At 32.7% G+C, this 19,459-nt stretch overlaps 1 protein-coding gene across 1 annotated transcript in view; it reads left to right on the top strand.

Annotated features, from left to right (window-relative positions):
* The window catches only part of ADGRG6 (adhesion G protein-coupled receptor G6), a 192,553-nt gene that overhangs the window by 110,348 nt on the left and 62,746 nt on the right, over window positions 1–19,459 (top strand). Inside the window, exons 6-10 of the mRNA XM_060190831.1 lie at window positions 2,020–2,103; window positions 9,815–9,900; window positions 11,440–11,492; window positions 12,787–12,849; window positions 16,629–16,771. Coding sequence (XP_060046814.1) covers window positions 2,020–2,103; window positions 9,815–9,900; window positions 11,440–11,492; window positions 12,787–12,849; window positions 16,629–16,771 — 429 coding nt within the window. The remainder of the gene's footprint in view (window positions 1–2,019; window positions 2,104–9,814; window positions 9,901–11,439; window positions 11,493–12,786; window positions 12,850–16,628; window positions 16,772–19,459) is intronic.

Below are 19,459 nucleotides of genomic sequence, written 5' to 3'. Positions count from 1 at the left end.
TATATTCAGTTATATTTAAGAGGAAGACATGAAAAATTTCTTATGTACAATATAATTTAAATGTTAAAGTGGCTATAATAAACTAATATTAATGTAATGTTACTAACTGTCACAATACATAAAGACTAAGTTTAGGGTTCTAATTATTTACTAAATAGTTGCATGTTGAATAATGCATAGTTGAAATCAGTTTCAAAACCATGATATAAATATTTTGCTTTACTTTTGTCTTTGCTCTTCCTAATTACTGTGACTCATTTTCATGCGTTAATCTATTAAATATTTCTTTATGCTCTGTGTATCACATTAGGAATCATGACCATGCCTTTTGTAAAAGCTCTTATCAAGAGTATCATAACATGTGACAGAGATTATAAGTGAGACTAAATAAATATAAACCTAAGGTATTTATTTATTTATTTAGTTGTTGTGGCTCCAGTTGTGAGTAGAGAGGAAGGGAGAAGTAGTATAGCTTATTATCTGTTTCCTTTTTGAGACATTTCTCAGTATTATAAACAATGAGTACTCTGTGAAATAAATGATTACTTTTTGTTCTAAAGCTCAGTATAGTTTTAAGGTATATATAAAATATAAAGGACCCACAGTTTTATATAGCTTAAAATCTGAAATAATTGTTTTTAAAATTTTGACTTCTCTTTGTAACCTGAGGTATCTGTAGTTCCTCCTTAGGCCAGGCCAAGACATATGATGTTTTAAGTTTCCCCATCCCAGTCCTAAAATGACCAAAAAGCATTTCCACATGAAAATAAATATCTTATAACTTATATTTAATATATATGTACACACATATATATACTGTACATATATATATATATATATAGAGAGAGAGAGAGAACTTAAAAATAAAGGCTAAGCAGAATACCCATTCTTTTTATTATTATGTATCACTTTGGAATGGAAAATTATCATAATTAGGGTTGCATATTTTGAAAAGAAACTTACTATTTTCTAAGGAGACTTTAAAGGTTGATGCTTCATAATCATTTAAATATCATAAATTTAACTAAAAATTAAATATACTACAAGTGGTCTTGTACATGTAGATGCACATCTAATGCAAATAAAAATCCAAAGATAAATGAAAGGAAAATTATATGTATGATTACTTTGTTACATATATACATAAATATAATCTTCAAGAAAAATATCAAAACCTGTAGTCCGGGAGGTGGCTCAGTGAATGGAGCACTGGACTCTCAAGCATGAGATCCTGAGTTTGATCCACAGCAGCACATGTGCCAGAGTGAGGTCTGGTTTTCTCTCTCTCCTCCTATATTCCTCATGAATAAGTAAGTAAAATCTTTAAAAAAAAAAGAAAAATATCAAAACCTAAGCATCTAATCTTTGAACTTTTTAATATGGTCATAGAAATAGTTATAACATAATTCTTAGAAAATGTATTTACTATAAAAGTTGCCTTTATGGATTTTAATCATCAGTATTCAGCAACATTACTGGAATATTTAATTAAACTAACCTTTAATTAATTAAACCTATAATTTCATTCTCTCATTTTTCTTAAATTATTTCCTCAAGGAGAAACATATTTTCTTCAGGGGTCTCATATTTTTTATAGTCAGCATATCAAAAATTGAATTGACTTAGTTAATTTTTAAGCTCATAGTGTTATGTAGATTGTATTGTCTAATCTTTCCTTAAGATTAGGAAACCAATTTTTGGAAAAAAATTAGGGTACTTTGTGGCTATAAGCCTCTGTCAATGGCAGACATAGATCTAGAGTCTCAATGTTCTTTCTCCTGCTGATCTGTGCCAACTACAGACTCTTGTGTAATAAGACACTAAAGGCCATGTGAACTAATTTCTTAATGTGCCATAGATAGCATTGATCCATTTTGTGCATTATAACATTGTTGTCTGTAATGACAAGGGATGGTTTCCATTCCTCCTCTGTTATACATCATGCATTATAGATTGTTCGTCCATATTAACTGTCATGTGCTCCTTGCAAAATTACATGTTTCTCATCTTTATTACCAGCTAGTGTGAAATCTCCTAGTACTACATCACCCATTGTCACCACTAACATGCCTGTTACTAACAGAACTGATAAACAAAGCAATGGTAAGAAATCATTACCTTTTCTATTTCCAGTATGCCTAACATGTTGAAAACTCAAATTCTTCTCCTGGGGACAAATGGTCAACATTATATCTAACATCGTGTAACCTTTTATTAGTTTTATGTGCACATCATAGTAATTAAATATTTTGTATATATTGTGAAAATGATTGCTGCAATAAGACTAGGTAATTTCTGACAGCAAACGATAATAAAAACCTTTTTTCTTGTAATTAGAACTTTTAAGATCTACTTTCTTTGCAGTTTTCAATTACTATAGCTGTCATGCTGTACCTTTCATGTCCATGACTTGTTTATAACTAGAAGCTTGAAAAATTGATTTATAAAGGTAGAAATATCTAATGTTCCAAAAGTTTCTGTCATTGGAAGTAATTGGTATATTTGTTTTCTCTCCCTCTCCTTCCCCTCTCCTTACTTCTACTTCTCTTCTTCTTCTTCTCTCCTCTCCCCTTCCCTCTCATTTTCTCTCTGTCTTATCAAATAAAAGAGAAAAGGGGGGGTGGGATGGAATGGCCTCTGGGAGAAGTGGGTTCATCACGCAGGTACAGAGCCCCAGTGATAAACATGGTGGTAAAGAAATAATAATAAAATATAGGGCTGGATGGTGACATACCTGGTTAAGTTCACAAGTTATCATGTACAAGGACATGTGTTCAAGTCCTTGGTCCTCAGTTGCAGGGGAGTAGCTTCACAGGTGGTAAAGCAGTGTTGTGTTTCTCTCGCTATCATTCTATCTTTCCCTTCTCTCTCAATTTCTGTCATTCCTATCAAATTAAAAAAAAAAGGGATACCAAGAGAGAGGAAGGGGAGAGGGCTAGAGAAGGATAGAAGGGGAGAGTTTTAGAGAGGGGGAAGAGGAGAGGGAGACCTGCAGCACTGCTTCACCCTGCATTTGGGGGCATGTATGCTCTGAAGGGTATGCCACCCTATAGCCTCACATTTGTACCTTCTTGAAGCTAGTAAAATATCACTTAATTTTATTATATCAGGGAAATATTACATTTTATTATATCAGGGAAATATTACATTTCTATTACTTTTATGTAATTTTATTTAAATGTTCTATCAAAGATAACCCAAGAGAAAACTCTTACTAGGAAATCATTTGTTTTACATATGAGAACTGAGAAAAATTATTTGTGACAACTTTCCAGATTATTGTCTATAGCAAAATAGGCTACAAGGGATTTCATGAAAAGAAACTAATTTTCTCACAGAAGTGAATTTTTATGTTGATAGTTGAGATATTTAAGTCAATTTTTATCTGTAATACTTTATTCTGCTTTCTGTTGAATAGTGATTAAAATGTCATTTTAGAGTCAGCAAAATAGTCCACTTGCATAGTATACCTACTTTGCCGTGCTCATGACCCATGTTTAGGCCTGGCCCCCACCACACTGGAGGAGGCTTTGCTGCCATGGTCCTTGTGTCCATGTCATCCTTATTGTACCTTACCCTCATACCCATTTCTCTCTTTGTAAAAAACTTAATGTAGAATGGTGAAGTCTTGGGGATGATGACAACAACACCAACAACAAAAATCATTTTATATCAGTTAAATCACATAAACATTTTTTTCTAACAGAACCTCAATTAATTTTGAATATTTTTGCATTTTTCTCATTTTATGTACTTTATATTATTTCTGATTTCCAAATTTAATAGTTGCATCGAATAAGAGATGAATAGTGGAAATTTGAGGTAATTTTTTAACTATTATTTAATCTGCTACCTACATGAAACACATAGCTCTTTGGTACTTTAGACTTAAGGACTTCATTTTTTAAAATTAATTAATTAGTATTGGATATATAGAGAGAAATAGAGAGGCTAAAGGAGAGATAGAGAGGAAGAGAGATGGAGAGATACCTGCAGCTCTACTTCACCACTTGTGAAGCTTTCCCTCTGCAGGTTGGGACCAGGGGTTTGAACCTGGGTCCTTCTGCACTGTAGTATGTGTGCTTAACCAGTTGCACCATCCACTGCCCCCCATTTTATTTTTTAAAGAAAAACAGTGGCCTTACCACTGTTTTGTACAGTAATATTCACAAATAAGAACTACTAGAAACAGGAATTTTCTCATCCATAATCACTTAGCTCGTGAATCCAAGACATCTATACTTTGTGAATCCAAGACATCCGTACTTTGTCACCAAAGATCTAAAAACCTAGAGAAAATGAGCCCACATGGTTCATTTTTTATTTTGGTTTTTAGACATACATAATCTTCTATAAGGACATTTAAATTGGAAATATGGAATCTGTTGCATGAAACATAGATATAAATTTCCTTAAGGTAATAAAGGCATTGATTCAAGGAAGCATTTAAGGTTATTCTGGTAGTTACACCAAGGAGATTTATGAAAGAGCAAAAAGCTCCAGCAATCCCCGTGAAAACAGCAACAGCTGAAGTTTCCAGAGCATATTTCACATGGACTGCCGCCAGCAGATGGGGATATTATAATTCTAAGTATTTTGCTCTTTGTATGAATATACAAAGGGCCACTGTGACATTCTCCCTCTAGGACTGGCACATCCTCTACTGCCCAAGAACGTTTATGTGATGCTTCAGAGTCCTTGACTTGGTAGAGTAGGACTGTATTCACTCAATCATGTCATTTTTGACATTCTTGAAGAGAGCCTTGTTTAGTCCATCTCTCTCTGCGTCATAACCTTCACTGGCATTTCAACAAAGCAAGCAAATGTTAGAATCAGTTAAAAATGGTTTTAACTTGACCACATTAAAGAAAAAAAAGCTAATTCAGATGACTCTTGATAAAAATAATCCTAGCTTTTAAATATATTTAAATCTATGCAAAAGTCATCTTGTGTACTCAAGATGAATTATGTGCTTGAATTTCTATACATCTGAACACTTTTCATTATATCATTGAGCCACCTACACTACTTATTTAATAGAATTTTAACTTTTTAATTTAAACATTTTTATTTTGTAGAAAAATTTATACCATTATTGTAAAATGAAACCAGAACTTGTTTTTAGCACAGAAGTAAAAATGAGCATAATAAAAACAATGTTATTATAGTCACCTCATGTCCTATTGCTTTTTTTCATCTGTGCATGAAACCATTATCTGTCTTAAAAAAGGGAGAATAATATTCTGTAAATTGAGATATTTTATGTTGTCAAATTTAAAGTTATTGAAAAAAATCACTTACCTTGTGAATAAATAAGACTAGTTGACATTAAGTTCTAGCCTATCTAATATCTTTCACATACTATCAGCAATTACAGATACTGTTCATGGCATTTTTTTCCTATTCCTTTGGGAAACTAATAGAGTAAGCATTCTCAGGCTTAGGAGCTGATAGGCATAGGAACTGATCTTAAAGAATCCTATTCTGTTCACTGTGAAAAAGATAAGCTGTGATATCAAATCTGTTATTTACCTTATCCAGTCCTTTAAGCTCTGAACTAGCAAAGATTTTATTGAGACTTTTAGTCATGACACATTGGTTCAGAGGAAGAAACAAGAATTGATAATGTTGGCAATCAAAAATATTCTTTTAACACATAAGTAAAATGGGATTTCCTGACTTTTGTGAAGTGTTTCTGTTTCTCTGTACTAAGTTCTTTGTTATTTTTTCTGATCAGGAGTTTTATTGTATGCCTTAGATCATATACTAAGAGAACCGTATCTTTTTTTTAAAATTTTTTTTATTAGTTTTATTTTTTTTTGAGAGAGATGCAGAGAGACACACATAGAAACACCAGAGCACCGCTCAGCTCTGGCTTATGGTGGTGCGGGGATTGAACCTGGGACTTAGGAGCCTCAGGCATGAGAGTCTGTTTGCATAACCATTATGCTGTCACCCCCACCAGAGAACCGTATCTTAAGCTACTTTAGGCCAAATTTATTTCAGGATATAAATGATAATTAAGATATCCCCACAAACAATATGTGTACCTCTTTCATTACATTACCAGAAAAGTTCTTGCATTAGTTTTTATTTCATATCATCTCCTCTGTGCTTATATCCTCTAGTGCTATGGAATATTAAATTTCTAACATAAGCAGTCAAGTAAGGAAGTAAATCCAGCAGTTCTTATGACTCTTCTAAAAACCTAACTCATAAGCATAAACGTAGTATCATTTCTAGTTTCTCACAAATGTTTAGCTACTCAAAAAAATGTGCTTAGAATATTGTGCATGAATGCAGCAATCAATTTAGCTTTATAGGCTAGGTTGCTTACATGTTTTGGTAGATTAGAATGGACTCCAGTCATATGATAGATCCTATGATTATGTAATTCTCTGGTGATAAGGTTGAAGAAATAATTTGGAATCGAAATACTTATATATGCCAGATTCTTTTAGCTTGAATACATTATTAGGAAAAATAGATAAATCTGTTGATATCTCAGGAACACACTAAGATTTGTGAATAGCTTTGCTATTGAGATGCTATAAGAATTGTTAGATCTGTAGGAAAAGCTGGGGGCTAGGTCGTGGCACACCGGCTTGAGCACACATGTTACAATACTCGAGGACTCAGGTTCAAACCCATGGCCCCCATCTGCATGGGGAAAGCTTCACAAGTGGTGAAACAGGGCTGCAGATATATCTCTGTCTCTCTCCCTCTCTATCGCCCCTTTCAATTTCTAGATGACTCTATCTAATAAATAAAGATAATTTTTTTTTAAAAAAAAGACCACTTGGCTTGGTTGATATGGGAAAAAAAATCTGCACAGCAGTTTCTTTTAAAAAATTACTTATTTATTTAGTCTGAGAGAAACATAAAGAAACAATTCCACTATACATGGTACAATAGACAGAACTGAGAGTTTCATGTAATAAGGAATGCATTCTAGACTCTGAGCTGCCTCCCTCCATTAAAGTGTTTTTTTTTTTCATTTTCTGCAATGACAATGTTTAAACTAATAAAATTCTGTAATCTTAACCCCTCTTTGAACTTTCAGTGGAAGTTTTGTTTTGCTTTTAAAATTCACTTATGGAAATATCCCACAGCTATATGTTGCCTGTATTATTGCAAGAAATCAAATAAGTTCTACAGTTAGACTATGCTGAGGATTTTTTTTGGCTAAATATATAAATATTCCTCACTATTGAGGAATAAATATATAAATATATTATAAATTATATATTTATAATATAGAAGTTATAAATATACATCATTCTGAAGAAATTATTTGAAAATGATTCATAACTCAGGATTATCTTTATACAAGGTGATAGTTTACTTATTATATCCACATATTTTATTTGCCATAAGCAGTGTAACTGTAGAAAGAGTACTATGTAAATTGATTTAGGCTACCTGTGATATTGGATGTTCTTTTTTATGAAAGAATGGGTTGAAAAACTGAGACAGGAAATACTTAAGGAAAATATATGACATACTCAGTAACTCCTATAAAATTTTAGAAATAATGGTGGTTGAAATATCTATTTTTAATATTATTTTCGTGAGAGCGAGAAAATAACACTTATAGCAAACACCTGCTTTAGATCTCCATCTAGTGGTAGTTTTCAGTTACCTACTGACACAAGTGAATATGCACACAATTCCACCATGAATTCTGAAATATAAAATCTTGGACCACTGCAGTTTGACTTTTTTTCAAAATCTCGTCATTTTAGTGTAAAAGTTTTTGTTGTTGTTGTTTTGGATTCTTATCATTGGTTTTAAATATAATATATTTAAATATACTTTCCAAATAATTTTATTTAGAATACTTTTTACAAGAATATCGAACCAAAAAGTGTTTTAGGAGCTGAAATACTCAAATCTGAATAAATTAAACTCATTTATTCTTAGGCATGTACTTATTTCATATATTGATATTGTTATATCCAAGAGAGACTTTCAGCACATGTTTCTGGTTTGCATACCCTTAGGGAACTTTAATTTGCATTCTGGTAGATTTATAAATTTCCATATTTCAGAAAAGAGATGATTGACATTCTTTTTCTACTGCCTCTCTCAAATCATTAAATCCGTTATCAACATATTAAATTAACTATTTCTACATCTTATGTTTTAAAAAATTTATTTATTTTCAAAAGAGAGACTGGAACAAAGCTCAGCTCAGGCTTATGGTGGTGCTGAAAACTAAACTGGATTCTGGGGCCTTAAGCATTCAAGTCTGATAAATCACTGATACACCCTCTCTGTACTCATCGGTCCCTATATTTGCTGTGGATATTTCCCTTTGGACTTCCCAAAACTTGAGCTATGAAGAACGATGATTGACAAGGCTAGCCAGTGGTGCATCTAGTTGAGCACAAATGCTACCATGCACAAGGAGTGGGGTTCAAGCACCTGTTCCCCACTTGCAGGGGGGGTGTATAACAAGTGTTGAAACATGACTGCTAATATTTCTCTGTCTCCCCCTCTTTATGTCCTCTTATACTCTCCATTCCTCTCTGTCATATCAGGGAAAGAAGAAAAGGATAAAATAGCCAGTGGCAGTTATGGCTTCATAGCGCAGTCACCAATGTCAGCAAAACCCTAGTGGCAAGAGAGAGGGAGAGAAAAGGAAGGCAACAGGAATGAATTCTATCCCCTTCCAACCAAATAACCTACCATATTTTTTAAAAAGCATATTTTTACATTATATATATATTGTAGGAAGGTTTCCTATAAAAGATTTACTAAATGTCCAGAAAGATAGATTATTTGGAGAGTATGTTTGTTTTGTGATGTGCATAATCCAGGTTCCAGACTAAGTGACTTACTCACTACACTGGGGGAAGTTTCCATGCTATGGTATCTTTCACCCTTGCTCTGTACCCCTCTTTCTATCTGAATAATTTGACATGGTGTGATAAAGCCCTGATGATTTATGAAAAAGTAAATTATCAAAGCCTACTGTTAGTTTAAAAAGTTAAAGTTTCTTCCAAAAATATTTTGAAGCTGAACATTATATTTATATAAGGTTTTCTTTATAAAGCAGATTACCCCAATTAAAATTCTGTATACTAATATTCTTTCTTTATTTCCTTTTATAAAAAAAAGACTCTTACAGAATTTTGGGGGAAAATCTGATAAATTTCAGTCCTATACCGAAAGAATGAAAATATTTATTGGAGAAGATAAAGAGGAGAAAGAATAAAGGATGTAGGGCAGCAAGTGTGTGCTTGCCCATTGTTTCTTAGTCAGCTTGTTCTCATCATCTCTTTCAAATCTTCACATTCCAAACTCCTTATCATTTTTATAATGAACAAAGGAGTGATAATTTCTCTTTAAAATAAATCAAATCCCACATAAGAGCCCCTCTCCATTATAGAAATCATTCTTAGAAATTTATAAAATTTTGAAAAAAATAAAGATTGGTGAGATTAATAAATAAATAGGCATTGATTTATAATGATGTACTTCTGAAACTTAGGATGTTGTTAATCATTTTTTAAAAACAAATAAAACAAGAAAATGGGAAAGATGAGAATTTAGGGATAATGCATTCATTATAATAGTAAACTTAATAGAACTCATTTTAAGTTGTAAAAGTCAATCAATGTTAAGTCAAATATTTCAGAACTGTTCCCTATATATCTATATATACTTGTGTGTGTATATATATATATGTTTGTATATACATATGTATCTTTCATTTAAATTTCATGAAATTGTATCACCCTAATTTAAATCAATAATTATATCAATTTGAAATACAATTAATGAACTAAAACTTATTTTCAATGGACAGATGGAATTATCTATAGAATTTCCTTAGTGATACAAAATACTCTTCGTCATCCTGAGGTAAAAGTACAGAGAAAGGTGGCAGAATGGGTAAGTGAACTTGTAAATTTTTTTGTTTGTTTTAAACCTTCAAACTCTGTAGTTCTTGAAAAGATTCTTTAATCTACAGATTATACTCAAGCATAATGTTTGTTATACATGTAAGTAAAATCTGCTTATGGATAGAAAGATGCACATGTGAATAAAGGACAAGAACTGGCTCTCAATATGGGAAGGATTATTCTCATCCAAGCCTAAATTTTACTTGATTTGGTTTAGGAAACAAGTTACCCAAGAAGATAATTGATAAAATATATATATAGAGAGAGATGGTATCTCTGATTATTATTGTTACTATTTGCAACTTGAAGGTAATTTAATACCTTCTTGCCAGAATTTCCTAGAATTTACATTAAATGTATGCAAAACAGGCATTAAAAATTTTGGGGTGGAGTTGGGCGGTAGCGCAGCGGGTTAAGTGCACATGGTGTGAAGCACAAGGACTGGTGTAAGGATCCCAGTTCGAGTCCCCAGCTCCCCACCTGCAGGGGGGTCGCTTCACGAGCAGTGAAGCAGGTCTGCATGTGTCTGTCTTTCTCTCCCCCTCTGTCTCCCCGTCCTCTCGCTATTTCTATCCTATCCAACTACAACAACAGTAATAATAACCACAATAATAATAACCACAACAACAAGGGCAACAAAAGAGAAAAAAATTAGCCTCCAGGAGTAGTGGATTCCAAACCCAGCAATAACCCTAGAGGCAAAAAAAAAAAAATTGGAAGTAATATTTAAGTAGGAATTCTATGCAAATAAGTTCTCTCTTGTTACTGTATTGGACAATGCTTCATGGAAAATATTTTTATTGAGAAGATTTAATTATTTTGTTTAAAAAAAAGTTGGTGCTAACCTTCTTATGACTCTTACATAACCACATAATAATTAATATACTCCCTGGTAATGCTGAACTTATTTTTGTTTATTTATAGATTTATATTGGTAATTTATTATTGTCTTACTACAAATTTTCTTATGAGGTTATAATAACTATATGTGTGGGGGGGTGTTTGTGGGAGGGTGTTATTGCCTTCATTTGTTAAATGAAGATTATAAAAATGTTTTGTAGTTAATCTTCCCTGTGCATCTTCTTTTAGCTAAGTCCATAGTGTCATAACTAATGAGAAGACCAATTTTCAAAGGCCCACTGTAATATTAACTAGAGATGAAAATATATTTACTGATAGAGTTGATTTTCTTTTTGGGTTTCACTACTCAGTTGGGTTGTGTTAGACAAGCTCTTTTATCTCCTTGAAACTCAGTTACTTTATAATAAGAGAGGAGGGGGAGCCAATACTAACTATCTCATTTTTTTTTATGAGATTGAAAGAAATAACATTTGTAAAGTTCTTGGCATATAGTGATCTGGTGGATGTTATCTTTACCTTTCTTTCACCCCTCTAACTCTGTGGGATTTTTCCCAGGGTCTTATTCCAATAACAGCTTATCTTTTGGGAGGGAAGAAACTTGATTCAGTTTTTTTTTCTTTAAAAGCATTACCAAAGCTTATACTTTTCCATTGTATTTTTTTTTTAGCTCAATTCAACTTTCCAAAATTGGAACTACAGTGTTTATGTGGTTAATATCAGGTAATGAAGGACTGTATTATTTGAGAAATAAAAAGTAGTTTCTAATGCTACTCTTTGTCTTTCTCTCTATACCTAAATCAAGTACTACCACAATTGCTAGACACACATATGCACATGTGTACAAAAGTAAACATATATACATGGATAATATATTCACAATATTTTTTAAAACTCTGTATTTTATAGTTCTTTGCACAAAAAGCTCAGCACTGCAATATGGTTTTTGTTACATTTTTCCTTTTGTTGTTGTTACATTTTTCCTTTTCTTACATTTTTCCTTGTTACATTTTTCAATAAATTTGAAGACTGTTTGGATCAGATATCCTTAATGCTTTAAATAAATTGTATATTTACTTAACCAATACATAATAATGTATTACCCATTAAAACAGTATAAATAAATACAATTCCCATTAGTTTCTTTTCACTCTCTAGTGGATTACCAATAGTACCCCAGGCTTGCATGCTCCCTATCTTGGAGATTAGTCTAAAAGATAAGATATCTAATGTCTAATAGCAACCTAGATTTTCAAAATTATTTTCTCTGTTCTTCTGTTTAAATACTCCAGTGACCAGAGCCAACTGATTGTGCAACTGGTTGAATGCACACAATATGGTGTACAAGGGCCTACGTTCAAATCTCCTATCCCCACGTGTAGCGGGGAAGTTTCTTGAGTGGTGAAATAGAACTGCAGGTGTCTCTATTTCTCTCTTCCATTCTATCTCCCCTTCTCTATCAGTTTCTCTCATCTCTTCCAAAGTAAGTAAGTAAATAAATAATTTTTTTAAATTACTTGAGTGAAACCCTAGCAAATATCGATAGTTCTGCCTGTGTACCATCCCCTCTGAACATTAGTTCAGTTTTGCGTAGTTTAGTAGTGTGTGTTTTTTAAAATCCTAAACATTTTTTGTGAACACAAGAGACATAACAAATACACAGAAAAGGGAATCCATTTGTCAAATTAGTTATGGAAATTCATTATTAAACTGAAATTCATTATTAAGCAGGTTTCTGTGTGGCAGCTTGTCTCAGCTTCTTATTATACTACTATCTTAATTGTTAATTTTGAAATTTTCTAATTGTTAATCTTCAGAATAGAATAAGGGTACAGAGTTGCTAAGCTTATTTGACCATGGGACTATTTTGTCATGAGCATGTGAAAAAACTGAACTTTGAGATCACACATCTAAAAGTACTGACTAAAGGTTCTTTCTGTCACTCTTTCACCTTAAATACTGTTTTTAATGGTGTAACATATAAAGTGGATAATGAATATGCATATCTGTTTTATAGTTTTCACCAGGACTCAGGAGACGACAAGATTAAAGTCAAGAGAAGCATAGTGAATGATGAAAGGTAAAGGACAAAGTTTTACAAAAGGTGCACCTAACATTCTTTTATCCTTTCTCTGGTAAAAAAAATGAATACAATGAAATAAAAGTAAAATAATTTAAAATTTACTTCAGGGAAATCACATCCTTTAGCCTTATCCTGGATGGAAGTGAAAGGCATTGTGTTAAGATGAGAGGAGCCAAAAAGAGAAGACCACTTAATCCCAGATGATCTCATTTACAGGTTGAACTTAAAAAATAGGAACAGAAAGGGTGAAACTTGCACTGAATGGGGTGTATAGCACCAAAGTCAAAGACTGTGTTTGGAAAGGTGGGGGAGGGATGGAAAGAGGGTGAGGAAAGTCTTGGAATCTTGATGTATGATGATAGAAAATAGAAAAGATCCAAAGTTGGGGTGAGAGTGGACACTTACCCTGGGGGAGATAAGATTGTGCCTATGTGTCAGTAGTTGTACTGTAAACCACTCCCCCCCATAAAATAAAATTTAAAAAAATGTGTTTCACACCATGCTTTGTAAGAAAAAATATATATATATGAGGTTGGGATATTGCTTGCCTGGTAGAGTACATGCCTTACTATATACAGAATATACATTTTGAGCCTCAAAACCAAATAGAAACACCATAGAAATATCAGGAAAGCTCCATGAATGCTACAATTGTGCTGTGCTCTCTACCTTTCCCTCCCTCAGTCCCTCTCTCTACAAATGAAAACAGAAAAATTGTCTCTAGAAAGACTACTTAATGGAAGTATAATGCAGTTACTTTCCCCAATAATAATAGATTAATTTGTGAATTAAAAGTTTATGACAAGATTATGATTTTAACATGTAAATATTCTAATGGATATGCCTATCACATATAAAAGTAACCCATTAACATATAAAGGCCAGTGTCTGTAGAGTACTATATAATTAAAATCAAATTAAATTCCTAAATGAAATAAATTTACTTCATGGCAGTTCCAAAGAATAAAATAAAGTTAGTTGAAAAGCAGTTCACATAAGTCTTAATCAGTTTTAATTTACTGAATTTTCTCTACATTTACAGTCATCATTACAAAATATTGTACTTCCCTTTTGTTGATATGTTTTACTAGGAGAAAATGTATCCACTGTGCCACCTCTCATATCTACTAGGAGAAAATTTAAAAAATAAAATTTCATATTAGAGTTGACCAGTTTTCTTCTTTTATCAGTCAACAATGGAAAAACTAATGTTTTAAAAATTATATTTGAAACACATTTATTCATCAGACTGGGCTGAGCCATCTAATAGAGGAAGCCTTTTTTCTAACTTTGCTCTTTTATAATCTGAGAAATATATATAAATATGTATACATACATATATATGTATATATATACACATACTCTTTAGAATAAATTATTTGATTAAAAAAGGAGAAAAAATATATATACATATTTTTTCTTCTTTTTTAACCATAATTTCTTCTTCAGTTCTTATACTGGGTCATGTTGAGCCTTGATTAATAGGTCCATCAGCAATCTGAAACACTTTCTTGGATACTTCTCGAACCTTTAGTTTGACTCTTCTATGATAAATACTATTTAGAAAATCATCATCACGCTTTTAGTTAATCTGTTGTGATACTTCTATGACCTGACAGTACTAAAGTTAGCCATCTCTAGTATATGTCAGCACCTAAGAAACTTTTGCTTGAAAGATAATTAAATTCATGGATTATGGGGTAAAGGGGAATTTAGAAGTAAAATATATGCTTTGCATGTGTAAAACCCAGGTTTCACCATTGGTATTAAACACAATGTAGTAGTGCTCTGGTCTCCGTTTTTCCTCTCATAAAATGTTTAAATTTAATTTTAAAAGGATTTATAGAATCTTTTCTGTCTCTCAGACCAATATATAACAACACAGATTTTAAGGAATTATAGGAAGAGTGAATTAAAATGGTGTATATGGGGAAATTTAGCTTATTTGATATGAACTTCTGGCATAGTTTTCAAATTTATTCTTTCCCCCTTTTTTTTCTAATCTTTACTACTTACTGTTCATTTACAGTCTCAAATAGCTTTTCTCAAAACCAGTCTTAAAGTCTTCATTCTTTCCCCATTTCTATTTTCAATGCTATTTAATGCTTTCTTAACACAGACCAAAGCTTCAAATAATGCTAACACTATCACCGAGATAGACAGGAAACCAGAACCACTGACACTAGTTTATTCAAGAAAAAAGTGATGGTGACAGCAGATAGAGCTTGATTTTGTAGAACCATAAAGTAGTTGTAAAATAGCTGTGGTTTTCAGAGTGACAGAGGAAAACAACACACATAAGACATGGTCATTCTTAAAATGCCTAATTTGGGCATTAATTATCACACATAATACAGTGTGTTAACTATGGCCTCAATATTCAAGAGAAGTAAAAGTCCATGTTCAGTAACTGAAGTGAAAATTAACTATATTGATTTAATCATTTTATTAATAATTTAATTAAGATAAATTTTCATTGATAACTTTAAAATGATAACTATATTACAGGTCACTATTATAGTTACACTTGTGTTTGTCTTATCCTGGATTGTGACATGTATTTAGCAGTAGACCATTATGGAGATGAATAACCTTGCATAACAAGTTATGAAAGCAGTAGAGTAGTAAAATGCATAGGGAAATTATGGAATTATTGATAGTTGTGATTTCTACTAATGACTATAGTTGTAATTTTTAGCTTAATAGAAAATAACTCAAAGTATAGAACTAAGAGCTTTGAGGGGACTTTCAGGTTTCATCTCTACTTCTTATAGAATTATTTTCTTTTTTAAGACACTCATGGTCACTTACACTTTAAACTTCACTGGTAATATTCTAGCCAATCATTGAGAATATTTTGAATATGTCTATTATAACTTTTTACCATATAGAGTACCTGGAAATATGTTATGGAGATGAAAAATTATGTGTCACAGTGTAAAAGAAATAGTAAGGTCTTTGTAAACAATAGCATTCATAAATGTTACAAAATTTAAATTGTCAGTTTAATCAGATTAGCTGAAATTTCATTTTTTCTGAAAAAAATTCTATTTTTTCAGATGATAGATGATATAAAATTAATAATATGATATAAGAATGATATAGAATTAATAAGATGAAGGAGTCCAGCAGTAGCACAGTGGATTAAGCGCACGTGGCGCGAAGTGTAGGGACCGGCGTAAGGATCTAGGTTCGAGCCCCTGGCTCCCCACCTGCAGGTGAGTTGCTTCACAGGCGGTGAAGCAGACCAGCAGGTGTCAGTCTTTCTCTCCCCCTCTCTATCTTCCCCTCCTCTGCATTTCTCTCTATCCTATTCAACAACAACAACAATAATAATAACCACAACAACGATAGAACAACAAGGGCAACAAAATGGAAAAAATAGCCTCTAGGAACAATGGATTCATGGTATAGGCACTGAGGATCCCTGGAGACAAAAGAAAAAAAAAAGAATTAATAAGATGATATAGAATTAATCATAAGTATGATCCTTTCATATTACAAATATTACTTAATATAGATACTTTAAGATAAAATGTGAAAATATTTCTCAAATTGGATGACACATTGAATCATACTTTAGGTAAATATAAAATCCATCAATATTTTTTTCTTTAGTTAAGACTTATGTAGAAAAAAAAGTCTTTGGGTACTTTGGCATATTTTTCAGTTTTAGCACTTTAAGCTTATCCTTCTTACTGTCTTATCCAAACAACAACAAAATAGCCGTCCAGTCACCAGCCTTAACAGTGATTATATCTTACATGTTTTTCTAGGTTGATGATTTGGGCTCTTCTAGTTTATAATGCCACCAACAATCAGAGTTTAGAGGGAAGGACTATTGAGCAGAAACTGTTAAAAAATAATGATTCCCTAGATGAAGGCTTAAGGCTTTATACTGTGAATGTGAGACAAAATGGTAAGTTCCTTTTAATTTTTGGTTGAATGTATATTTCATATAAGCATATTAAAGTTTAATTGAAAAATAACAAAAAAATTTTATTTGCATAGTGCTCATTTATACTGCTGAAATTCATCATATTCATGACATTGTGGCAACTGTGTGACAAAGTTAACATAAGAGATACCATCTACAAAACGGAGACCCTCAAATTTTTATCTGTAATATTCTAGCCTTTAGGTTCATAATTAGTCTACACTTTGTTTTCCTTTATATGTTAACTCTTCTTTCAGCCACCAGGTTCCAAATGCTAACATGATGCCAACTGGACTTCCCTGGGAAGATGACCCCACCAATGCGTCCTGGAGCCCCGCTTCCCAGAGCCCTGCCCCACTAGGGAAAGAGAGAGAAAGGCTGGGAAATGAATTGACCTGTCAATGCCCATATTTAGCAAGAAAACAATTACAGAAGCCAGACCTTCCACCTTCTGCACCCCATAATGTCCCTTGGTCCATGCTCCCAGAGGAATAAAGAATAGGAAAGCTATCAGGGGAGGAGATGGGATCTGGTGGTAGGAATTGTGTGGAGTTGTACCCCTCTTATCTATGGTTTTTGTCAGCATTTCCTTTTTATAAATAATTTTTTAAGTAAAAATAAATAAAGTTAAAAACAAAAAAAGATAACTCAGTATCTATGAATCGATGACATTGAAAGAGAGAGATGAGAATTCATATTCTGTTTGGAGGACATGTTATGAAATATCAAGAATATGAGTGAACTACCAAGAAAATATTAATTAAATTTGGTTTTAACATTAAGAATAGAGAACATATGCATGGAAGCAAATTTTTTATTGTGGAAATTAATTGTTTATAGTCAACAGTAAAATACAGTAAATAAAATAAAATACAGTAGTTTGTACATGTATAACATTTCTCAGTTTTCCATATAACAATTCAACTCCCTCTAAGTTCTCTGAAATCATGTTCCAGGACCTAAACCCACCACCCCACTGTAGAGTCCTTTACATTGGTGCAATACACCAAACCCAGTCAAAGTTCTGCTATGTGTTTTCTCATTTTTAACTTCTTTTTTATTTATTATTGGTGATTTAATAATTATCAACAAGATTGTGGTGTAAGAGGACTACAGTGTATACCACTTCCACCACCAGTGTGTCATATCCCTTTCCCTCCATTGGAAGCCTCCCTAATTGTATCCCTCTGGACTATGGACCAAAGATCTCTAAAGGGTACAGAAGTGGGAGATCTGACTTCTGTAATTGCTTCTCTGCTGGACATATGCAAGCTGAACCATACACTAGCCTGTCTCTACTTTTCTAGTGGGGTGGGGTTCTGCAGAGGTGGGGTTCCAGGATACATTGATGAGGTTGTCTTCCCAGGAAAGGCAGGCTGGCATCATGATAGTATTTTTGAACTTCTGTCTATGAGTGAGATTACCCATATTTATCCTTATCTTTCTGAATTATCTCCGTTAACATGATTCCTTCAAACTCCATCCAAAATGGGATGAAGAAAGTGAAATAACCATTTTTAAGAGCTGAGTAGTTTTCCCTACCACATCTTTCTCAGCCACTCATCTTGGACACCTGGGCTGCTTCCAGGTTTTGGTTATTGCAAGTTGTGCAGCTATGAACATAGGTATATACAAATCTCCCATTCTGTGAAAGGTCTCATTGTTTGGGTGGTGTTTTCTTTTGCTGTGAAGAAATTTTTTAATCTTATGTAGTCCCATTGATTTATTATTTTTGTTTTAGTCTTCTTTGTAATTGGACTTGTATCATTGAAGATGCCTTTAAATTTTGTATGGAAAAAAGATATGCCGGTATTTCCCTCTATGTTTTGATAGTTCCTGGTCTAACATCCAAATCCTTGATCTATTTGAAATTTACTTTTGTATTTGGTGAAATATAGTGGTTCAGTTTCAGTCTTCTGAATGTTTCATCCCAATTTTTCTTGCACCATTTGTTGAAGAGACTGTCCTTTCCCCATTTAATAGTCTGGGCACCTTTGCCAAAGATTAGATGTCCATGGATATGGGAGTGTATTTCTGGGCTCTCAATTCTATTCCACTGTTCAATGTGTCTATTTATATTCTATTACTAAGAAGTTTTTATTAAAATCAGTATATAATGCAATTTGAGATCTGGGAGTGTGATGCCTCCAGTTCTGTTTTTTCTTCTCAAGATTGTTTTAGCAGTTCTAGTTCTTTTCTGATTCCACGTAAACATTTTGTTCTATATGCTAAGAAAATGTGTTTGGGATCTTGGGGGGGATTGCATTAAATTTGTATATGATGATGTTAATTCTTCTAATCTATGAACATGGAATATCTTTCCACTTTTTGTCTTTTTCTATTTTCTTGAATAGTGACTCATAACTTTCAGTATACAGGTCTTTTACTGCTTTTGTTAGGTTTATTCCTAGTTATCTTACTGGTTTTGCTGTTGTAGTAGAAGGGATTGATTTCTGTATTTCTTCTTCTGCTACCTTAGTTTTGCATAGAGGGATATCACTGACTTTTGTATGTTAACTTTGTAGCCTGAGACTTTACTATATTGCCTGATAATTTCCAAATGCTTCCTGCTGGATTCTTTAGATTTTTCTATGCATACTATAATATCATCTGCAAATACTGAGAGTTTATTTACTTCTCTTCCAGTCTGTATATCTTTAATTCCTTGCT

The sequence above is a fragment of the Erinaceus europaeus genome, chromosome 4, assembly GCF_950295315.1.
Source record: "Erinaceus europaeus chromosome 4, mEriEur2.1, whole genome shotgun sequence".
NCBI classification, from domain to species: domain Eukaryota; kingdom Metazoa; phylum Chordata; class Mammalia; order Eulipotyphla; family Erinaceidae; genus Erinaceus; species Erinaceus europaeus.
The sequence above is the reverse complement of the archived record's forward strand: the minus strand, read 5'-3'. Positions and strand labels throughout refer to the sequence as shown.